The 21,579-nt window shown below is 40.2% G+C and overlaps 1 protein-coding gene across 2 annotated transcripts; it reads left to right on the top strand.

Moving 5' to 3' along the window:
• Positions 1 to 52: 52 nt before the first annotated feature.
• Positions 53 to 20,952, top strand: LOC133532378 (zinc finger protein 234-like). 2 transcript variants are annotated; one of them, XM_061870986.1, is made up of 12 exons: positions 53 to 301; positions 2,390 to 2,518; positions 3,566 to 4,801; positions 7,205 to 7,339; positions 8,320 to 8,447; positions 11,471 to 11,545; positions 13,524 to 13,653; positions 15,043 to 15,246; positions 15,896 to 16,090; positions 17,262 to 17,363; positions 18,631 to 18,729; positions 20,671 to 20,952. In XM_061870986.1, exons 1-12 carry the CDS (start codon positions 167 to 169, stop codon positions 20,935 to 20,937), a joined length of 2,835 nt encoding a protein of 944 aa, XP_061726970.1. In that variant the 5' UTR covers positions 53 to 166; the 3' UTR covers positions 20,938 to 20,952. The 2 variants fall into 2 exon arrangements, with proteins under 2 accessions (XP_061726970.1, XP_061726971.1); XM_061870987.1 differs by lacking the exon at positions 53 to 301 and adding an exon at positions 413 to 650.
• The last annotated feature ends 627 nt before the right edge of the window (positions 20,953 to 21,579 follow it).

Here is a 21,579-nt window from a genome sequence, read left to right as displayed (position 1 = left end):
ACGCCAGAAAAAAAAGATCTCCACTGACTGACACTGACAGTTCAACCACAGAGTATTGAGTTCAACTCGCTTGTCGAATGTTGATGTCGACTGTTCATTGCTTCGTGATTTCTTTATTTTTCAATGTGATTAGTTAAAAAAAGCAATCTATTTGTACAAAGAAACAATGGACATAACACGAAAATCAACTTCAAAGCATGCTTTACTCTGTTGTCGCGCCTGTCTCCAAACGGATTGCAAACTTTACGATATCCATGAAAATAATCTAGCTAATACCTTTTCCCGCGTTTCGGGGACTCCAGTAAGTATTAAACAGCGGTAAAGAATATTCATCTGGCTTTACAAATACTATACAATAGCTTTTTAACCCTATGACCCCCAAAGACGTCAACTGACGCCCGCTTATTTTAGTATTAGTTTGACATAGCAATATCAATCTTCGCACATTTCTGACAAGGTTCACGATGACGCGTCGCACAAGATAGCCGTGGCGTTCAAAGGGTTAATCCCTAAGACCTTGACGTGTTTCTCAAATCTAATTATATGATTTCCAAGTATGGAATCCCTATTTTGTCAAAGAGAGTGCGCAGCGAAGAGCCACCAAGATTCCATTTAAGCTGAAACGCCTACCTTATGAAGAAAGGCTAAAGGTACTGAAGCTGCCCACACTCAAAGCCAGGAGAGTGAGAGGAGACCTTATAAAGTGTTTTAAGATTGTTACCCACTGTTACAACCTCCCCGACATTCACGATATAATCAACAAGAGATCTATCAGCCGCGAGACCCGAGGTCACAGCCTAAGAATTGTTCGCACTCCCACTACTACTACAGCTGCATATCACTCTTTGTCCAACCGTGTCATGGCTGCTTGGAACCGTTTACCGGATAGTGTTGTAACTTCTCCCTCGGTCATTGTGTTTAAAAACAGATTGGACATGTGGCTTTTAAAGAATAAGTTAACTGGAAGAGATCCCTCTTAGGGATAAGTTTGTCTTTATACTACCCAATTATTTTCCATCTGTTTATTTTTCGCATACAATAAAGTGTTTACTTACTTATAAGTTACACTGATGTTACTTAGTGATGTGATACGACTTTACAAACTTTGAACTGTATAATACAGGACACTGTGTGACATAGGCTTATCAGCTAAATAGCTGCTCACCTATAATTACATAATAATAATAATAACCTGTGGGGGCAGCTTGTGGCGAGCTGACGGTGAGTGGCGACACCACAGACCCCTATTCCAGAGGGCCCTTTTATTTGGCCCTCGCCTCTGCACTTGCCTGCACTCCAGGTTGGAAGTGTAAAATGTCATAACGCCGGCGGCCTGCTGAACGGACTACCAGGATCTGGCTTCCGCAGACTAACCTCACAGCCAAACCGCCCCCGCTTACTCGGTACAGGTTGCTCCATTTGCACTAAATGAAATAACAAATATGCATTAGTTAAAATAATTTAATTGTTTAAGCATTTCCTTTTTAAGAAAATATACTATATTGGTTGGTGTTATCTTATCTTTCCCCATATTGCGCGGCCGCCGCGCGAGCCAATGTTCGATGGTTTGCCGTGCGCAGTCGATACGCACCTTTACTTGCCGCGTATTTATTGGATGTGAGATTAAATGCAGTATTTCATTTCTAAAGTATTTTACGGGGTACTATTAACTTTAGCAGCCTAACTTGCAGTTTATATCTCTTGTCAAGGTATGACTTAAATGTACGGCCATAACTACTTAACCCATACGAAATTATGCTTTCCACCAGTGCATTATAAATATCCAATCTAATATTATATGGAATTTTATTTCGTAGACTATATATTTTTGCCATTAAAGCTTGCAAGCTCGTGCACACTGAGTCAATGTGGTCATTCCAGTTAAAGATAATAAGAAATAGACTATATATATAAAGAAATAGTCTATATATATAATAATAATAATAATAAACCTTTTTATTCCTTAAATAAAGTATACAATATATTAAAAACATTTGTTTCTTTAAATTGTTGAAACTATGAAGAGTATGTATATGAATATTTGATGTTTTATTTAAGGTCCCGTTCGGGTAAAGGTCTTTTATATATATATATATAAAAAGAAATAGTCTTTTCACCTGGCGGGGACCATCTTCGGATGTATCATGTTGAAAGCTCGGGGATGGTATCTGCCACGTGTATTCCTTGCTTTTAGATTAATTTGTCTTAAAGGGTCTCTGCGCTGTTGGCTTCGGCCCCACGCATGCCTCCCAAAGGTCCGGGACCCCAAGTAAGAGACAAATAATAAGAATGATTCGGGATATTCAAGATAAATTCTTCATCAAGTGACAAATTCTCTTAAGCCACAGATGGATGCACTCATATTAAATATCTTGTTTCTTTCCTTCAGGTATTTAAAGACAAGCTACCGCAGCATGTCTGTGTGTACTGTCTCTCCTTAATACTGAAATGTATGGACTTCAGAGAGATGTGCCTCCGCACAAAGCAGTGTTTGCTGTCAGCGTTACTCCAAGGAGAGGTAATCATTTTAATTAATTTCTATATTAATTGTACAAACACTCTTAACTGTCCATCGGTGGACCGTATGCCTTTTGTAATTAGGTTTACCAACTGTCAGTTAACATTTAACAGTGTGTCAGCTAATAGTTGACAATGTCATGGAATAGATGGCGCTGGTAGTCACGTTTAAGTTAAATAACCGCGTCTTTTAGGGTTTCGTCACTCCAGCGGTATCTGGGACGCCCAGACGGACGTTTTCCACCCGGGTGGCCCACATACGCTCCTCTCCCATCCTCTCTAGATGACCGAGCCAGCGGGTCGTGTGGCTTTGATCTCGCCTTTTATAATTGGCGTCGCAACCAGCTCCTCTAGCTCCCTATTCTTCCTACGCCTCCAAGTTCCATCTTCATCTCTGATAGGTCCCAGAATCTTCTGCCAGATTTTCCCTTCCGCCACTAAGAGCTTGCTCTCTTCTTTCTGAGTCAGAGTCTAAACTTCACACCCATACATCAAAATTGGTCTAATTACAGTCTTGTAGACACGAATCTTGGTTGGAAGGCAACATGTTATATGTAGGTAACAAAGTAGGACACCGGCGATGAGTTATCATTATAGGTATGTAGTATGTTTACGTATAGCATTCCAGCATCAGTAAAGGCATCAGCTCATTCGATAGGTTAATAAGTATGGTGATCTTGATAACAACATTTAAAACTTTCGCGTTTTGAACACATTAAATCATATTTATAACCGGGACTATCGCAAATATTTTGTTTTACCTTTCTGACGTTTCGACACGGGTTTCACTGATGTGCTCGCGGCTGATGTCCCAGCAAAATGTCAAAACAGTGATTTGTGTAGACATAATGTAATAAATAAAAATCGCGATAGAGCAGGTTAAAAAACAAACTAATTGTCTCTGGGGTTGTTAGAATTATCTCAATAAGCATTAGTTGCCTGTGGAAAAAAAAGTACAGTCAGCGATAAAGGCTTGTACCGAAAATGAAAATTTTGCCAAAACCGTATTATTATAGTTCCTTGACCCAATTATCCCCTTTATTTTCAGGTTAACACAGATTGTATCCGCAGAATGGATCGCCCCACCAACAGACTCAACTTATCTTTAACAAAAATTCAAGTCATAGACCACACACCAAGCTCTTTCACAGACTTGGAACATAAAACTAATATAGACGGTGACTTTGGCAACATCGTGAACGAAACTGATGTGAAAACAGAAATTGATAATAAAAATGATGTAGTTCAAGTAGGCGATGATACTGATAAACTTGATTTAAATGATATCATAAGTACGAAGAAAAAAACTGAGCCTCAAGTAAATACAATAATAGAGACTACAGATGATAAAGATGAAATAAACGACAGTTGTATAGAAAGTAAAACGGATATCAAAGTAGAAATTGATGTAGATAATGATGAAATTAGAGAAGCAGATAATGATGATAATGACTTTACTGCTACAGAAAGCGATTACAGCGTAGTGAAAAAAGAAAATAAGAGAAACAATATTAAAGGTAGAAGAAAGAAGAAAAAACGGAGGGCAGATGATGGTGATGACAATAGTGATACAGGAATTGATAACAGCCTATTGGAAATAGAAAACAAAAGAAAGACTATCAGAGTTACAAGGAAGAAATATTCCAAAAAAGTGAGAAAAGATGATAATGATGATGTTAGTGATACAGAAAGTGATAACAGCTTAGTAAAAACAGAAAATAAGAGAAGTACTGTTAGAGTTATAAGGAAGATATATTCCAAAAAAGTGAGAGAAGATGATAGTGATGATATCAGTGATACAGAAAGTGATAACAGCCTAGTGAAAACAGAAAATAAGAGAAATACTATTAAAGTTACAAGGAAGAAATATTCCAAAAAAGTGAGAGAAGATGATAATGATGATGTCAGTGATACAGAAAGTGATAACAGCCAAGTGAAAACAGAAAATAAGAGAAATACTATGAGAGTTACAAGGAATATATGTTCTAAAAAAGTGAGAGAAGATGATAATGATGGTGTTGATGTTAGTGACGCAAAAAATGATAACAGCCTAGTTGAAAAAGAAAATAAGACGAAGATTGTCACAGGTAAAAGGAAGAAAAATTCAAAAAAGGGTAAAAAATCTAATGACAATTCTGCTAATGCAGATACTTTAGACGATGAGCCAGAAAAGAGGAAAAAAAGAAAACGGGTTTATAGGGATCCCGCAAATGATTATCTTCCAGTCATTGATTATGTCAAGTGTGCGAGCGACTATGCTGTGGAAATTGTCACTCTCAGCAAGGTAAGAAACTGACGATACCGTGCGAGTTGGAGGGTCTGCCATCTCGTGACCTGAATGGAAAGCGCAAACGATAGGGAGTATTAATGTTCTGCCGTCAGAATGCAGCACTAGCACCTTTCGTGAACCATAGAGTAACATAGTTTAGAGTAATAAAGTTTTCACAATTAAAAAAACATTTGGCAAGATTGGCAGATAGTCTAAAACGTAAGCGGCCTATAGGGACCGTGCGCGTTGGAGGGTCTGCCATCTTGTGGCCTGAATCGGAACCATAAACGTGTACATTTACACGTCACGCGTTTTCTTGTGCATAGTAGGTTCTGCCATCTTGTGGGCTACATCGGAACAATAAACATCACATTTACGCCTCGCGCCAAAAATCTGACGGCTCCTGTGCTGCCTCCTACAGTTCATGCACGCTCCCTATAAAGTAACTCATCTAAAATCAACCCGATCAATAAGTTGTTTGTCCGATATGTAACCAGTCACTTTAGCTACTTGCCTTAGGATCATCTAGACCAATTCACAAATAGGTTAAAAAGTAATTGATCGATAAAGCAACTCGCCTTAAATTTAATTCTTACAAGTCGTTTTTAATACTGAGAAGAGGTCTGTTACAAAATAATAATGAAAACATAATTGCTACAAGTAATTGTTTATTTATGCTGATGGTTCCGGGTTCAAATCCTGGTAAGGGCATGTATTCGTGTGATGAGCATGGATGTTTGTTCCCGAGTCATGGGTGTTTTCTATGTATTTATAAATATTTATATGTTATATATATCGTTGTCTAAGTACCCTCAACACAAGTCTTATTGAGCTTACTGTGGGACTTAGTCAATTTGTGTAATGATGTCCTATAATATTTATTTATTTAAATTTTATTGCACAAAAAAAAGTGTACAAATGGCGGACTTAGTGCCTAAAGGCATTTTCTACCAGTCAACTATAGGGCTAAACAGAGACATTGCAAAGACGTGCACAGAAAAAAGTAAGATAATATTAACTTAATCCATTTGAAACCTATTTAGTAAGGGTTAGAACCCTACTACTTACAAGTATTATTAGGCTTGGCAAAACTTCACATTAGTTTTGCTGCGTAACCACAGACAAAACAATATAATTGCTTCAGTATAGTTTGTTCTTTTATTTACGATTTATAAGCAATGAACATTTATTTTAGTTATTCCATTAAAACTAAGTTAGATTAACACATTGAGTGCCGGGCACCCGCTCGGCGGGCGCTCTGTTCGTAGTCGCTTTCCTCTACAAAGCGGGAAAACGCTAGAATCGGCTACACGTGTAGCGCTACGAAAACGTTGGCAGTGAATGCGTTAATCAAAAATCTTAACTTAAATAATTTTTACCCAATTTAAGGTTGACTCGATTGATTTAAGACGAGTTGCGTCTTGGGCGAGATGCTATTTAGACCACATACATTTTAGACGAATTGCTTTGTCGGCGACCAGCTATTTAGACCATATGCATGTGAGATGATTTGATAAGCAGACGTAATCAGTTTGTGACGAGTTGCTTCATGGACCGCTTACGTTTTAGACTATCTGCAAATTTTCCTAAATGATATTTAGGTGAGTTGACGCTGTAGACGACCTGCGTTTCTGACCATATGATACTAACCCCCAAAAACAACCTACATACTCTTAATTTGGTCGGGTTATTTATTACCCACCATGAACCATACTAAATTTATGGTGGGGAATAGAAAAAAATGTGGACTTGGACAAGGACAAACTATAATAACGCTTTCTCTGCTACTCCTACTGAAAGATACATAAGACTATCCCGTTCTGTCAGTTCCCCCGCCACTCATGCCCAATCCATACTTAAAACTAGATTAATAATATTAAGGTAGAAAATCCAATTAATTGAATCAATATAAATTGATAAAAGTGTAAACAATTGACCTCTGACCTTGTATTTACATAACTTATAAGTTAAGAAATCTGTTTATTGAACATATTTTGTTTATTACTACGTATACTATTCGTACAGGCGGTACAACCTTCAATTAGTTTATATTATATATATTATTATAGGACATTATTACACAAGTTGACTGAATCCCACAGTAAGCTCAATAAGGCTTGTGTTGTAGGTACCTAGAACGATATATATAATATATAATTATAAATACTTATATACATAGAAAACACCCATGACTCAGAAACAAATATCTGTGTTCATCACACAAATATATGCTCTTACCAGGATTTGAACCCGGGACCATCAGCTTCATAGGCTGGGCCACTACCCACTAGGCCAGACAGAACCAAAAGTTTCTTACAAAAAGACAGATTAAGTCAAAGGACGTAATTAAAATAATGGCATATTGGTTCAAATCCCAGTTTATAGTATAAGTTATGCCATTGCCCTTTGTTTGTGCAGGACGAACAATTGGAAGAAATCGCCTCGCGCAAGAAGTCCCGGAACTACTTGCAGTCCCGGTTTAAGTGTGAGGCCTGTGGAAAAGGGTTCACCGCAGAGGCCGCGCACAACAACCACCAGACTAGACATGACCCGGTAAGTTGTTATACCAGTGAGGGGGGGGGGGGGGGGGGCTGCAACGTTCCTCGGCTCCGTTCGGCTCAGCGTTGTTCCGAGCAATTATTAGGGTTGGCACAACTTGACGTTCCTTTGCGTGCACAACCACAGATAAGATAGTGACTTGAATTTTGACAACCCTAAATAGCCGAAAGTGTTAGTGCCATACATTAGATAGAGACAGCATGATTCGTCCCTGAATCGCTGTCAAACTTCGGTATTGTATGAAGTTTCCTTTCTGTACGGTATTGCTATTATTTATTCTATGGTTATAGTAATAACTTCGAAAGTATGGAAAAAAAATCTCTTAAGGGAGAACTTATGGAAGGTAGAGGCAAGGAACAGAAACTCCTTAGGCAGGATTATTGCAAAAGTGTCCAGCTGTCACCTATAAATAATAGTTCCAAATCTCTCCAGAGTAGCGCTAGAGTAGCTAAGAACCTACGCGTTATTGGCGGAGTGAAGTGCGCTGTCTATGATTAGATTTTATTCTCAAGTATTCTAGGTATTGTAGCGCCACCTATTTATGGTTTTTTGTCAGACAATTTTTGGTATATGGAGATTTGGTTCCTTGCCTCTACCTTCCGTAGGAGAACTGTTGCAAAAGTGTCCAGCTGGCAGCTGTAAACAATAGTTCATAATCTCTTCGGTGGCGCTAGGGTAGCACAAGGACACGACATGAACTTAGACGTTATTGACGGAGTGAAGTGCGCTCAGTGATTCGAATTATTTTATCTAATTGTAAGTCAAAAATTTGTTCGCGATGTATTGTGGTTTGTGGCGTCACCTATTTAAGGTCTTTTCGTGGACACTTTTAATATACATAGATTGTTCTCCTTACCTCTACTCTCTACCTCTAACTAGATATACTTTCTACTGCAGCATCGGTAAGCGCTCCAGTAGCGAAAGTAAATAAATAAGTCAGAAATAAATAAAAAGCTTGTCTATCTTTTTTGTAGAGTGCTGGCGCACACGTTTGCGAGATCTGCGGCGTGCGCTTCAAGAGATTAAGCAGGATGCGGATGCACCAGGACTTGCATCGCCTCAAGTTTATATGCAAAGAGTGCAACTACGTCTCACGAAGCTGGTAGTTATAACGTAGCACATTTCGCAGGTGTATGTTTTAAAACCATACATATGCGCCATATGTTCGTTTATATGAGTATATTGTCTATATGTTGGTGTCAGGATTTGGCAGTTCACCATATTTATTAAAGCTTAGGCGCATTTTATTGAGTCAATACGCCGTGTTTTTATTGAATTTCGTTAACTTCGGGGTATCGGTAAGTACGTTTAAGAAAAGTAAATGGCATAGTCAATAAAAAAAAATAAAAATTGTTTTTTTTTCACTATTTTTATTTTTATAAAAAGTAACTAAATGTTGCATATAGCGTTGTTGTAACACGGGCATTACATTTAACTCAACCAAACAATTGAAAACTGTGACATATCAATGTCATTTCGAACGTCGATCGTCCGAGATAGTACTTACGTTTAGTAGCAAATGTATGAACTCGCACTAAACACTAATCAATAAGTAAACAGGCCCTAAGGCAAGTGTACACGCTCGTAAGGGCCTTATAAGATAAAAAATTATGATTGATTATCTCCAAAATGGAGTTAATTAGAATATCGGTGTCTTTGGGAAAGTTACTTAATTTAAGCTCAGGAATGCACCCTCGAAATTAACGCAAATAAAAAAAACACGGTATATAAGAGTTGTAGTCCCGCCTGCTTGAATTGCTTGTGCCAATAAGTAGGTGGATTCACTTTTATTTGTTGCTATTCTGTCCCGTTACCCAGGCGACATTACTAGCGTAGTTTTTATAAGAAGAAATGTTATTTTACGTTCTACTAATATGATATATAGGTGTCCTATTATGGGAAGTGCTTATAACTGGCACAAACATTTATGTTGCGTAGAATTCGCGACTGCATTAAAATTTTTGTGAAGTGAAAACTTCTTTAGCGGCGCTGTGCACTTTTTGTGATGGGGAAAAATGTTAAACTCGCGACAGGTCACGTGACCGACAGATTCGACAGATTGTAAATTCGTAAGACGGACACGTGACCTGATCGCAAAACTCCATGATGGTTCTAGCAATGACGATGGTGTAAGAGTCGTTGAAATTGTGGATGGACGTTGGTTTTTCTGAGATAAACTTTTTAGTGTTAAATATTTGTAATAGTTCTGCAGTGTTAAATTTTTAATCTAAAATAAATTATCATGTTTGTGTACTGTAGCGCAATAAATGAATATTGTATTTTACCACATAAATGGTAGTACTTTTATACTGATAATTAAAGCAATTCGTGCAAAATTATTCCCGGGAGACAAAAGCTGAAAACAAAACCTGGTGAAACCCAAACAACTGAAAAGACAAACCCAAACCTGATTATAAGCTTTTCTTTTCTGCATTAATACGCGGCGCGGCGCCGCCGGTGTGAAGGTAATATTTTCATAGGTTCCGTACCCAAAGGGTCAAACGGGACCCTATTACTGCGACTCCGCTGTCCGTCCGTCCTTCCGTCCATCCATCCGTCCGTCCGTCCGTCCGTCCGTCCTTCCGTCCATCCATCCGTCCGTCCGTCCGTCCGTCCGTCCTTCCGTCCTTCCGTCCATCCATCCGTCCGTCCGTCCGTCCGTCCGCCCGTCCGTCTGTCAACAGGCTGTATCTCATGAACTGTGATAGTTAGCCAGTTGAAATTTCTACAGATTATGTATTTCTGTTGCCGCTATAACAATAAATACTAAAAACAGAAAAATAAAATATTTCCAATCTCGAGGTTCTCATCCAATCACCGAAGTTCAGCAACGTCGGGCGGGGTCAGTACTTGGATGGGTGACCGTTTTTATAGATAATGGTACGGAACCCTTCCTGTGCGAGTCCGACTCGCACTTGGCCGATTTTATTACTTTCGTGTATTATATGTGCGAAATACTGCGTTGCTCGCAGACAAACTGACCTTGAACCTTGAAGGATTTAATAACTGGAGACGCCTTTTCTGTAATTTTCTGTACAAAAAGTCTGTCGATTTTTGTGGGGGAGGGGCACGTCAAATATACATTTGACGTGCCCCTCCCCCATGGCTATTTGTACATAACGTATGGCTACATGTACTTAACGTACAGTCACGTCTGAAAATATCGATACGAAAAATGTGCCAAAAAGATATATACACTACCTAAGTCGTGTATACATATTTTTGGCACTTTTTTCGTATCGATATTTTCAGACTTGACCGTTCAAATAGCCATGTCGGATAAACGTCAGTCCACACAATACCTATAACCATTGGTCGAGGCTTTCGACAGAGAGTTGTTAAAACCTCCAAGTCGTGCCGTGTCCAAATGTTCACGTTCCGCGCAGGCATTGAAATTTTCATATTGAGTATGAAATTTTGAGATCGGCGTGACTTTTTTGACGACGCGGTGACGGCGGCGTGGTGCGGACCTCTAATCTAATGGACTATTTTAAATACCATACAACCAGGGTTCTAAATTTGATCCATGCGATCGTAATCACGGCAACGACTGCCAAGGAAAAGTTCACACAAGTATCTTATACCTTTTAAACGAGCAATTCTTATATATATATATTTCTGTGATCTCTGAAACGGCTCGTAACGATTTCGCTGAAATTTGGTATATGGGGGTTTTTGGGGGTATACAATTGATCTAGATTAATAGTCTTATGTTTGGGAAAACGCGTGTTTTCGAGTTTTCATGCGTTTTTCTTTCGACGCAGAATATGGTCGCTAATTTCGTGTTGCCAGCCACTGTCCGTCTGGTCCAGCGGGTTAAGACGCGGACGGCTAGAAACGAGTGTTACGGGTTCGAATCTCGACCGGTGACTAACTTTTGATTTTTTTTTAATATGTTCAAGTTTATATATAATTTTTTAATTTTTATTGTTTTAGACAAGTTTAATTTAGCAAAAAAATGTATTTAAGATTATCACCTATACACCACCATATTACAATAAATAGTTATAACCGAGCAAAGCTCGGTCGCCCAGGTACTAGCTATTTATTTAAGTATTTTCTTGTTACTAACAAACTATGGACACTTATTCGTCTAAAATAAATGCATTTTATTTATATTTGTAGCGGACGAGCAAAATCTCACCATGAGATGCACGCGGGCAAGACGTTTGACTGTGAGCACTGCGAGAGGAGCTTCAAGTAAGTACAGATCGTGTCATTAACAAAGACGCGCGTCTTGACTCGAATTGTCATTAAGCTTAGAATAAATTTAAAAGAGGAAAAATTACTGTCTTACGTGAGACTTGAACTCATGCCCTCTGGACCGATACTCCAGCGCTCTGCCATCTGAGCCACCAAGACCTCATCCATAGGCAGCAATTTTTTCCACCATATAGGTCTAGGGGACCCTAGCGACATCTACCGTAAGAACGTTACACTTCTTAGACGGCTCCCGGAGTTCCAATAGCAGCGTTCACAGACGTTTCTGCTTGTTAAAACATAGATTTAGATTTCCTTAAATTAGAAACTCTGCTTCCTAAATAGGTATAACCTGTACTTTAGGGTAAACAGCGCTCCTCCCCAAAAATTTAGTAGCAGGAGATGTTTTATTTATATAATTTTAGATAAAAATTTAAAAACTTTAGTATCATAAATACTGAGAAATTTAACTTATAAATCTAAACATGTGTATGTGTGTGTGTGTGTGTGTGTGTGTGTGTGTGTGTGTGTGTGTGTGTGTGTGTGTGTGTGTGTGCGTGTGCGTGTGCGTGTGCGTGTGCGTGCGCGTGCGCGTGCGTGTGCGTGTGCGTGCGCGTGTGCGTGTGTGTGTGTGTGTATGAATGTGTGTGTTTGTGTGTGTATGCAAAAAGGGAAAATGAATATGCAGAAATGTTCAAAAATTAATTGAGTATGGGCAGCACATCGTTACTGGTGAATTTCCAATATGACTTGGTGATGACTGATAATGAACTCCCCATTCCATAAATAACGATATTTTTACGTAAATTGTGTTAATTGAAACTACCCTAAAAATGCTACTGAAGTTTATATTCGGCCGTGTTTTTTTAATTGCACATATATTTTACTTTCTTCGTATTCGAAATGAAAAGTAGAGTGTTTAACTCGGGTGAAAGACACCATTTCAGTCTCTGATTATCGGCGCTCTCACTGCGTTCGAGCGCCAAACCACCTCGACAGAAATGGGTGTCTTCATCCCTTGGTTAACAATCTACAATTTGCGTGGTGAGCCGCTTTTCATAGATATTAAGTCAATCTATTCGTGTCACTCTAACGTTATCTATTCGTCTCACTCTAACGTTATCTATTCGTCTCACTCTAACGTTATCGTGCCAAATATCGGCTTTGTAGCTTTATCAAAAGTGTTACAGAAAATAGGACTGCTCGTAGTTAGGAGGTGAACATATCGAAAGTCCCCGTCGGGGTCCCCCGGGGGTAAATTTCAAGAGCGGCTATCTCAAATACCATACAAGTTGTCGAAAAACTTGAAATTTATAACAAATTTAATCAACTTTCATCTATTTAGCTTAATATAAACATATTGGGCTAGGTCACCCATGTCATGTTTTTTTTTGTTTTTTTTAGGTTTTAATTTTAGTTTTGCGGGTAGTTTTAATTTTAGGTTACATTTTATTATAAGTTTGTTATTATTTAAGTGTGTTTTTGGTTTTAATAACAAATCTACTTTCATTTTGTATAAGTGTTCATGTCGCTAATACGCATAGTTTCCGAGATATAATCGAAAAACCGAAACATGGGAGTTTTGAACCCCCCACCCCGGCACCAGGACAACGGCCGGGACTTTTGATATGTTCACCTCCTAACTATAGTTCAAAAAAAGTAACGGAGTCAAAAATTGTGTTCCAAGCATTTCCCTCTATAGGGAGCGTGCATGAACTGTAGGAGGCAGCACAGGAGCCTTCAGATTTTTGGCGCGGGGCGTAAATGTGATGTTTTTTGTTCCGATGTAGCCCACAAGATGGCAGAACCTACTATGCACAAGAAAACACGTAACGTGTAAATGTGCATGCCTATGGTTCCGATTCAGGCCACAAGATGGCAGACCCTCCAACGCGCACGGTCCCTATACCTTCTTATCGCTTAGCCTACAGACTATATTTATTTGTTAGCGTTTTCCTACTTGAACTTTCCCTGTCAGCAAGCGTACGACGTACTTGGGGCACGTGCGTCTGACGCACCCCGCCATGAATGTGGCATGCGACGTGTGCGGCGAGACGTTCGTCGGGCAAGCGGGGCTGCGCATGCACAAGAAGAAGACTCACAAACAGGTAACCTTGCTACACTCTTACTGTCACACGTGCGGCATGAATGTCGCATGCGACGTGTGCGGCGAATCGTTCATCGGGCAAGCAGGGCTGCGCATGCACAAGAAGAAGACTCACAAACAGGTAACCTTGCTACACTCATACTGTCGCACGTGCGGCATGCGACATGTGCGGCGAGACGTTCTTCAGGCAAGCGGGGCTGCGCATGCACAAGAAGAAGACTCACAAACAAGTAACCTTGCTACACTCATACTGTCGCACGTGCGGCATGCGACATGTGCGGCGAGACGTTCTTCAGGCAAGCGGGGCTGCGCATGCACAAGAAGACTCACAAACAGGTAACCTTGCTACACTCATACTGTCGCACGTGCGGCATGCGACATGTGCGGCGAGACGTTCTTCAGGCAAGCGGGGCTGCGCATGCACAAGAAGAAGACTCACAAACAGGTAACCTTGCTACACTCTTACTGTCACACGTGCGGCATGAATGTCGCATGCGACGTGTGCGGCGAATCGTTCATCGGGCAAGCAGGGCTGCGCATGCACAAGAAGAAGACTCACAAACAGGTAACCTTGCTACACTCATACTGTCGCACGTGCGGCATGCGACATGTGCGGCGAGACGTTCTTCAGGCAAGCGGGGCTGCGCATGCACAAGAAGAAGACTCACAAACAAGTAACCTTGCTACACTCATACTGTCGCACGTGCGGCATGCGACATGTGCGGCGAGACGTTCTTCAGGCAAGCGGGGCTGCGCATGCACAAGAAGAAGACTCACAAACAGGTAACCTTGCTACACTCATACTGTCGCACGTGCGGCATGCGACATGTGCGGCGAGACGTTCTTCAGGCAAGCGGGGCTGCGCATGCACAAGAAGAAGACTCACAAACAGGTAACCTTGCTACACTCATACTGTCGCACGTGCGGCATGCGACGTGTGCGGCGAGACGTTCGTCGGGTAAGCGGGGCTGCGCATGCACAAGAAGAAGACTCACAAACAGGTAACCTTGCTACACTACCTACCTATTTGTACATTTTACCAAGTTGTGCTAATAAAGACATATCGATCTATCTACACTCTTAGAGCCATCCCACACTAGCGTCTTTTGAGCGTCGCGTCTAGACAGCGCTATAGATAATGGAGTTTCCACGGGCAACTAATACTCATCGAGACAATTCTAACAACCCCAAACACAATTAGTTTGCGTTGTTTTATCACTGAGTTCCCATGGCCATCTCCTGTCTCAGATCAGCTACATGTCATCATAATATTGCATTGGCACCCGACTTCATTCAGAGCACATTTGCAGTTCGGAGTAAGCACTGAAAATAAATATGACACGTCAAGTTATTTAATATGTTAATGGCAATTTAATTGTTTTTTTTTCAGCTTACGAAACCTGAACATTTTAATTGTAAGACCTGTTCAGCCACGTTCCTAAGCGTAGAGGCGCTGAACAGACACACAGACACGGCCGCCGAGCACGGCGACCTGCGGCCGTGCGAGCAGTGCGGCGAGAACTGTGCGAGCGAGGACGCGCTACGGGAACATGTCAAAGAGACGCATCCAAAGGAAACACATCGATGTGAAGAGGTAGGAAAAATTGCGAAATATGTTTACCTCATTTTGACTTTTATAATACTTATAATCAATAATGGCTTAGTTTCATTGGTCGACATAAATCCCCGCAGCCGGTATAACGACTAGTGAAACTCATAAGTCTATAGTTCGGTCGATACACAGCATGCGGATGACTCCCCGCAGGCGGTAAGGTTGTACAACGACTAGTGAAAGTCATAAGTCGATAGTTCGGTCGATATACAGCATGCGGGTGACTCCCCGCAGGCGGTAAGGTGGTATAACGACTAGTGAAACTCATAAGTCGATAGTTCGGTCGATATACAGCATGCGGGTGACTCCCCGCAAGCGGTAAGGTGGAATAACGACTAGTGAAACTCACAGTGGCATGCGTATATACAGGGCTCGGGACCGGTTTCATTTTAAATCCCGAAATAGCCCAATATTTTTAATTATTTTATACTCTTTACGTAGGACTGGATCATGTATTTAGGTAACAACTTCGCATTGTTAGATAATCCTATTAAAAATGAAATAATAAACCAAAGAACGTAATAATACCGGTATTTTTTGTATGAAGAAAAAACCGGTTCCGAGTCCCGGTTCTGGGCCCTATCCACCAATGAAACTGAGCCATCTAAATAACATGAAATTCACCAAACAGTGCAACATGACGTTTTCAAGCGCGTCAACCTTTGAGATTCACCACCGACGCAAGCATCTTAACCAGCGGTTCCGTGTTGGCGACGGAGACCAGCCTCGGAGACGGCGCCTGTACGTGAAGCGCGAGAAGCTTCCCCCGCGCGTCCCGCGCCCGCGCGGCCCGCAGGTGTGCGACCAGTGCGGCAAGATGCTGCCGGTGAGACTTGTTCCTTTTTTTGGTAAATTTGACATAAAAAACTGGCCATTAAACACTTTTCACATACATTTTAGCATTTTTGAAGCTTTCGCTTGGCATTGAAATTTGTTATTTAACATTTTTTTGCATAGGCTGCACCAACCACGTGGGACTGATCCACGTCCCTCAGCACTCAACTATGAAACTTACCTTACAATAAAATTTAGCGAAAGCTTTAAGGGGGCATCCATTCATTACGTGAGGGCTTTAGGAGCGGGGAGGAGATCAAGCCGAATCTCACATGAGGAAGGGTGTTTTTTTTTACAAACATCACGTCATTATTTCGGGCAAAAAAAGTGAAATTTAAGAGAATCAGCAGTGGCAGCATGGTTCTATTTTTATCATATGTCACTATGCCTGTCACTTTCGCACTTACATACTTGTTAGAAAGTGACAGGCATGGTGACAAATGATAAAGAGCCGACCATCTTAGGTCTACAGGCTAATTTAAAGTAAAACAAGTTTCTAGTTTAAGGAATGCCAAATCGAACAAAATTCTTCCATATATTAAAATTCATGAATAGATGTAAAATTATTTAGCATTGATATATTAAAGATTCGGTCCCCGTTTGTCTTTAGTATTCTTAATAAAAGTAATAAAGCAAATTCTGTTTTGTTTCATTCAAACGCATTTATATCTACTCAAATTACAACATTTTAAGACACTCGAGACAAATCTCACGATGTCTCACCAGGGGAGGAAGGGGGGTTTAAATCGTCTAAAACCTCTCGCGTAATTAATGGACCCCCTAGGACGTTTGGGGCCTAACGGTGACAAGTTTTGTAACCGACCCTTAAATAGTACATTACGATACAAGTGCGAAAAATAGGAAATTCGAAACGAGTGGCGATAAATTAAAACACGACCGAAGGGAGTGTTTTAAATCGACACGAGTTGCGAATTACCTATTCGCACATGTATCGTACAACGTTTTACAGTACATATGGCCCTTTAAATGTACGACACAGTAACGTAATATGCTCGTTTTCGCACTAGTGCTATAAAGTAGCACCATATGTACTGTAAAAACTATTACAGTACATATGGTGCTACTTGTTTTAATTTATCGCCACTCGTTTCGAATTTCCTATTTTTCGCACTTGTATCGTAATGTACTATTTTTTGTGACAGAGCGTGGGCAAGCTTCATATCCACCAGCGCTTCCACCTCGAGGTGAAGCCGTACGCCTGCCCTCACTGCCCGAAGACCTTCGCCACCAAAATAATTTTACAGGTGAGTCACATGATCACATCACAGTATTATTGACCGAAGCGTTAGCGGAGGTCTCTGTTTAATTTTTTTTATACTACGTCGGTGGCAAACATGCATACGGCCCGCCTGTTGGTAAGCAGTGGCCGTAGACTATGTACTGCAAGTTCAGAGAAGTTACATGCGCGTTGCCGACCCTATTCTCCCCCCTTCGTTGAGCTCTGGCAACCTTGCTAACCGGGTAGTGGGTAGGGGGTTGGGTATATTACTCACCGGTAGGAACACAACACTACGAGTAAAATGTTCAAAATGGTGGAAATTGGCATAAATAACTTAAGTGCCTAGTGGAGACTAGTGAGTCTATGGCACTTAAAAACACTGTAACTACGCTGTGATAATGACAAAATAAACCGGCCAAGTGCGAGTCGGACTCGCACAGGAAGGGTTCCGTACGTATCTATAAAAACGGTCATCCATCCAAGCACTGACCCCGCCCGACGTTGCTTAACTTCGGTGATTGGATGAGAACCTCGAGATTGGAAATAAATATTTATTTTATTCTGTTTTTAGTATTTGTTGTTATAGCGGCAACAGAAATACATAATCTGTAGAAATTTCAACTGGCTAACTATCACGGTTCATGAGATACAGCCTGGTGACAGATGGACGGACGGACGGACGGACAGCGGAGTCTCAGTAATAGGGTCCCGTTTGACCCTTTGGGTACGAATCCCTAAAAAATTTTTTTTTTTTTTTTTTACATTTTTTAAGCTTATGTATCTCATCGCGAGGTCTACAACTCGAGTGTTAAATATGTTATATATCAAAATGTGGCGCCATCTAATAGATCAAAGGCCAAAGGTATACCAGCATCGTTTCGAGCGATGGCGCCATAACTTTTAGGTAGTGCCCGGTAAGATGGCGCCACTTTTAGATATTTAACAAATTGAACACACCTGCGAAAGAATAAGGATCAAAGTCAAATGGCGTTCTATTTAATCATGTGTCGAAAGATTGCACTAAATTTACGTGGCTACAAATTTTTAAGTCAAATGGCGTTCTAAATGTTGCTATATGTGGGATCCTATAATTGGCTCTGTGTCACTATTTATGGTGTTATTAGCATAGTTATAGCTGTTGGTTCTCCATGTAAAATAAAGTTTTAATCATGTGTCGAAAGACGGCAGTAGTAAAACGTGGCTACAAAGTTTTCTTTAACAATACACCTCTATTTCAAATTGTCTTTGGTTCAACTAAAGCATCTCCTGTTATTTAATACTTGTGTGTGCAGTTTCACCTGAGGACCCACACCGGGGAGAAACCATTCCAGTGCCCGCTGTGCCCGCTCGCCTTCCGGCTGCGGCCCACCTTCACCAGACACCACAAGACAGTGAGTATGCTCTTAAGTCCTGGGTTCAAGATATGAAGAATCCTGGTAAGAGATTATGGTGACGATATCCACTATTTTTATCACGCCTTGTATAATAATAATAATTAGGGGTCATGCATATATTACGTTGTATTTTTTTAACCCTTTCCCCTCCTTGTCACACCTGGTCAAATTAGCAACCCTCTCCCTAGAGTAACGTCACATATTTGGCAATTTTGTTTTCAACGAAATCTAAGTACCCTCAACACAAGCCTTATTGAGCTTACTGTGGGACTTAGTCAATTTGTGTAATAACGTCCTATAATATTTATTTATCATTGCAAAAACCTATTATATAACTGTACAGAAAATCAGAACAATGTTCGTTTACAGTTGAAGTTAAAGTGACCGCACAAGTTTATGACTCCCCCCTCCCCCTTGTCACAACATGTCACTTTTTCTTGACCCCCTGCCTCCCCCTAAACTTGTGACGTAATTAACGGATGACCCCTTATGTTGCGGAATGTGCCTACTTGGAATATACACCGTGGGCTGTTAAAACCCGACAGATTTTAAAGGTTTATTTTTGACCGCATTTAGAGACTAAAATTTCATACAACGTTTTCTGAAATCGGTCTTGTTTTAATGACAATTCTTGTGAAAATTTGTTTCTGTAATAAGTCAGTGAAAAACGCATTTATGGGTGCAACGCTGCCACTATGTGATTTGGTTTAGACGTGCCTGCTGACAGAAATTAAATTTTTAAAAGAAACTCGCATTTTTTATCTGTAGAAAAAAGCTGTACTTATATATTCGTTGTAATGTTTTTTTTTCGCCAAGATGTAAAAAGAAACAACGCATCGTTAGCAGAAAAGGCAAAAAAAAAATTTTTGCGACAAAAAATTATAAATTAAATTCCCGAATTTGACCGAAACTCATGTGACATTTTTTGCTCCTTATGACCTTCGGAATACGTAGTTAAAATCTGCCGGGTCTTACCAGCTCACGGTGTATTTAATTTTGACTACAGGCAAAAAGAATTTGAAATGGAGGTGTATTGTCAAAGAAAATTTTGTGGCGACGTAAATTTACTGCCATCTTTCGACACATATTTAAAACTGTTAGAACGCCATTTGACTTTGAACCTTATTCTTTCCCTGATATGTGTTCAATTTGTTAAATACCAAAAAGTGGCGCCATCTTACCGCGCACTACCTAAAGGTTATGGCGCCATCGCTCAAAACGATGCTGCCATACCTTTGGCCTTTGATCTATTAGATGGCGCCACTTTTTGATATTTAACTAATTGAATGATGATGATTGATTTTAGGCTAAGCGTATAATTAATTTTATTTTTAGTTTTTTATTTTATTTTAAGGTTTGTTTTCTTTAGTTTTTAATAATTTACTTGTGTGTGTTTAAAAATTGTGTATATGACTTTTAGATTTAAAAAAAAATTTTAGTGTTATATGTTGTAATGTTATGTATAAGTTTCTTTTTGTTCCTCTTTCTATCTGTATATTTTTGCCATGAATAAACTATTACTAATTGAACTCATATCAGTGAAAGAATAAGGATCAAAGTCGAATGGCGTTCTAAAAATTTTATCCAGTGTCGAAAGATGGTAGTAAATACAATACAAATATACTTTATTGCACACCTCAATACAGAAACAGTACAAATAATACAACACATAAAGAAGAGGTAAACAACAGGCGGTCTTATCGCTAAAAAGCGATCTCTTCCAGACAACCTTTAGGTAGCGGAATTAAAAAAAAAAAAAAATGTTATGTCAGTAGGTGTTCCAGATGCAATAAAAGAAGTCTAGCACAGAATAAACACAAAACTAAACAATATAATTATCATATAAAAATATAAAAAAGATATATACATACATAAATTTACGTCGCTATAAAGTTTTTTTTTGTAAATACACCTATTTTAAATTGTATTTGACTATAGGTGCACCTCAAACAACACGAGTCGTGCCCCTGCGCGGTGTGCGGGCGCGTGTTCACGACGCGCTCGTCGGCGCGCTCGCACGCCGCGCGCGTGCACGGCGGCGCGCCCTGGCCCAAGCAGAAACGGAAATACAAGTCCAAGAACTCCTCAATAATAAATGATTCTAAATACTACTTGGTTTCATTTCTTTCCTTGAATATCGAAGGTTATAAAGTCGCACGGCGCGCCCTGGTTAATGCAACCAAAGCTTCGAGCAACACCGGCTAATCAAACAAGGGCTACTTTTACCCTCTGAGGTGGAAGGTGAGATGGCAGTCGCTTTCGTAAAAATTAGTACTACGCCAAATCTTGGGATTAGTTCTCAAGCGGCCCCAGGCTCCCATAAGCCGTGGCAAAATGCCGGGACAACGCGAGGAAGAAAAAAATATATAGAATCACTCTATTGACAGGTGAACACCGCTTGAAAATTGGTTCAGTAGTTTACAAGTTTATCGCGAACATACATACACATAAACAGACGCGGCGGGGGACTTTGTTTTATATGGTGTTAGTGATATTTTCATTTTTTGTGCCAAATTTATTATATTTTTTAAATGTTCATTTTAGACCTAGGTACTTCGAGCAACACCGGCTTCCGACACGTCGGAAGGGAGGAGCCTAAGCGATATCTTACCGAACAAATCTTTCTGCCATTTTTTGCGGCGGGAAACGTGCACACAGTCGCACTTCTCACTCACTACATACAAAATCCAATCTGTAATGATGACACAAATACATAGAAAATGACACACGTCAAAAACAAATCTTGCACACCTCAGGCACTGGTCCCACCGCGAGCGAGTAAGCTATGAACTATCGGCTATTTTCTAGCTCAAGAAACGAACAAAAGATAATCGCTTTCGTGTAAAT

The sequence above is a fragment of the Cydia pomonella genome, chromosome 27, assembly GCF_033807575.1.
Source record: "Cydia pomonella isolate Wapato2018A chromosome 27, ilCydPomo1, whole genome shotgun sequence".
Lineage (NCBI taxonomy): Eukaryota > Metazoa > Arthropoda > Insecta > Lepidoptera > Tortricidae > Cydia > Cydia pomonella.
The sequence above is the reverse complement of the archived record's forward strand: the minus strand, read 5'-3'. Positions and strand labels throughout refer to the sequence as shown.

Excerpts from the sequence above, each read along its gene's own strand:
- LOC133532378 (XM_061870986.1), top strand. The coding sequence starts at position 167 with ATGGACATAACACGAAAATCAACTTCAAAGCATGCTTTACTCTGTTGT. Across the intron at positions 16,091-17,261 it reads AGTGCGGCAAGATGCTGCCG|AGCGTGGGCAAGCTTCATAT; the intron begins GTGAGACTTGTT and ends TTTTTGTGACAG. Across the intron at positions 17,364-18,630 it reads CCACCAAAATAATTTTACAG|TTTCACCTGAGGACCCACAC; the intron begins GTGAGTCACATG and ends TTGTGTGTGCAG.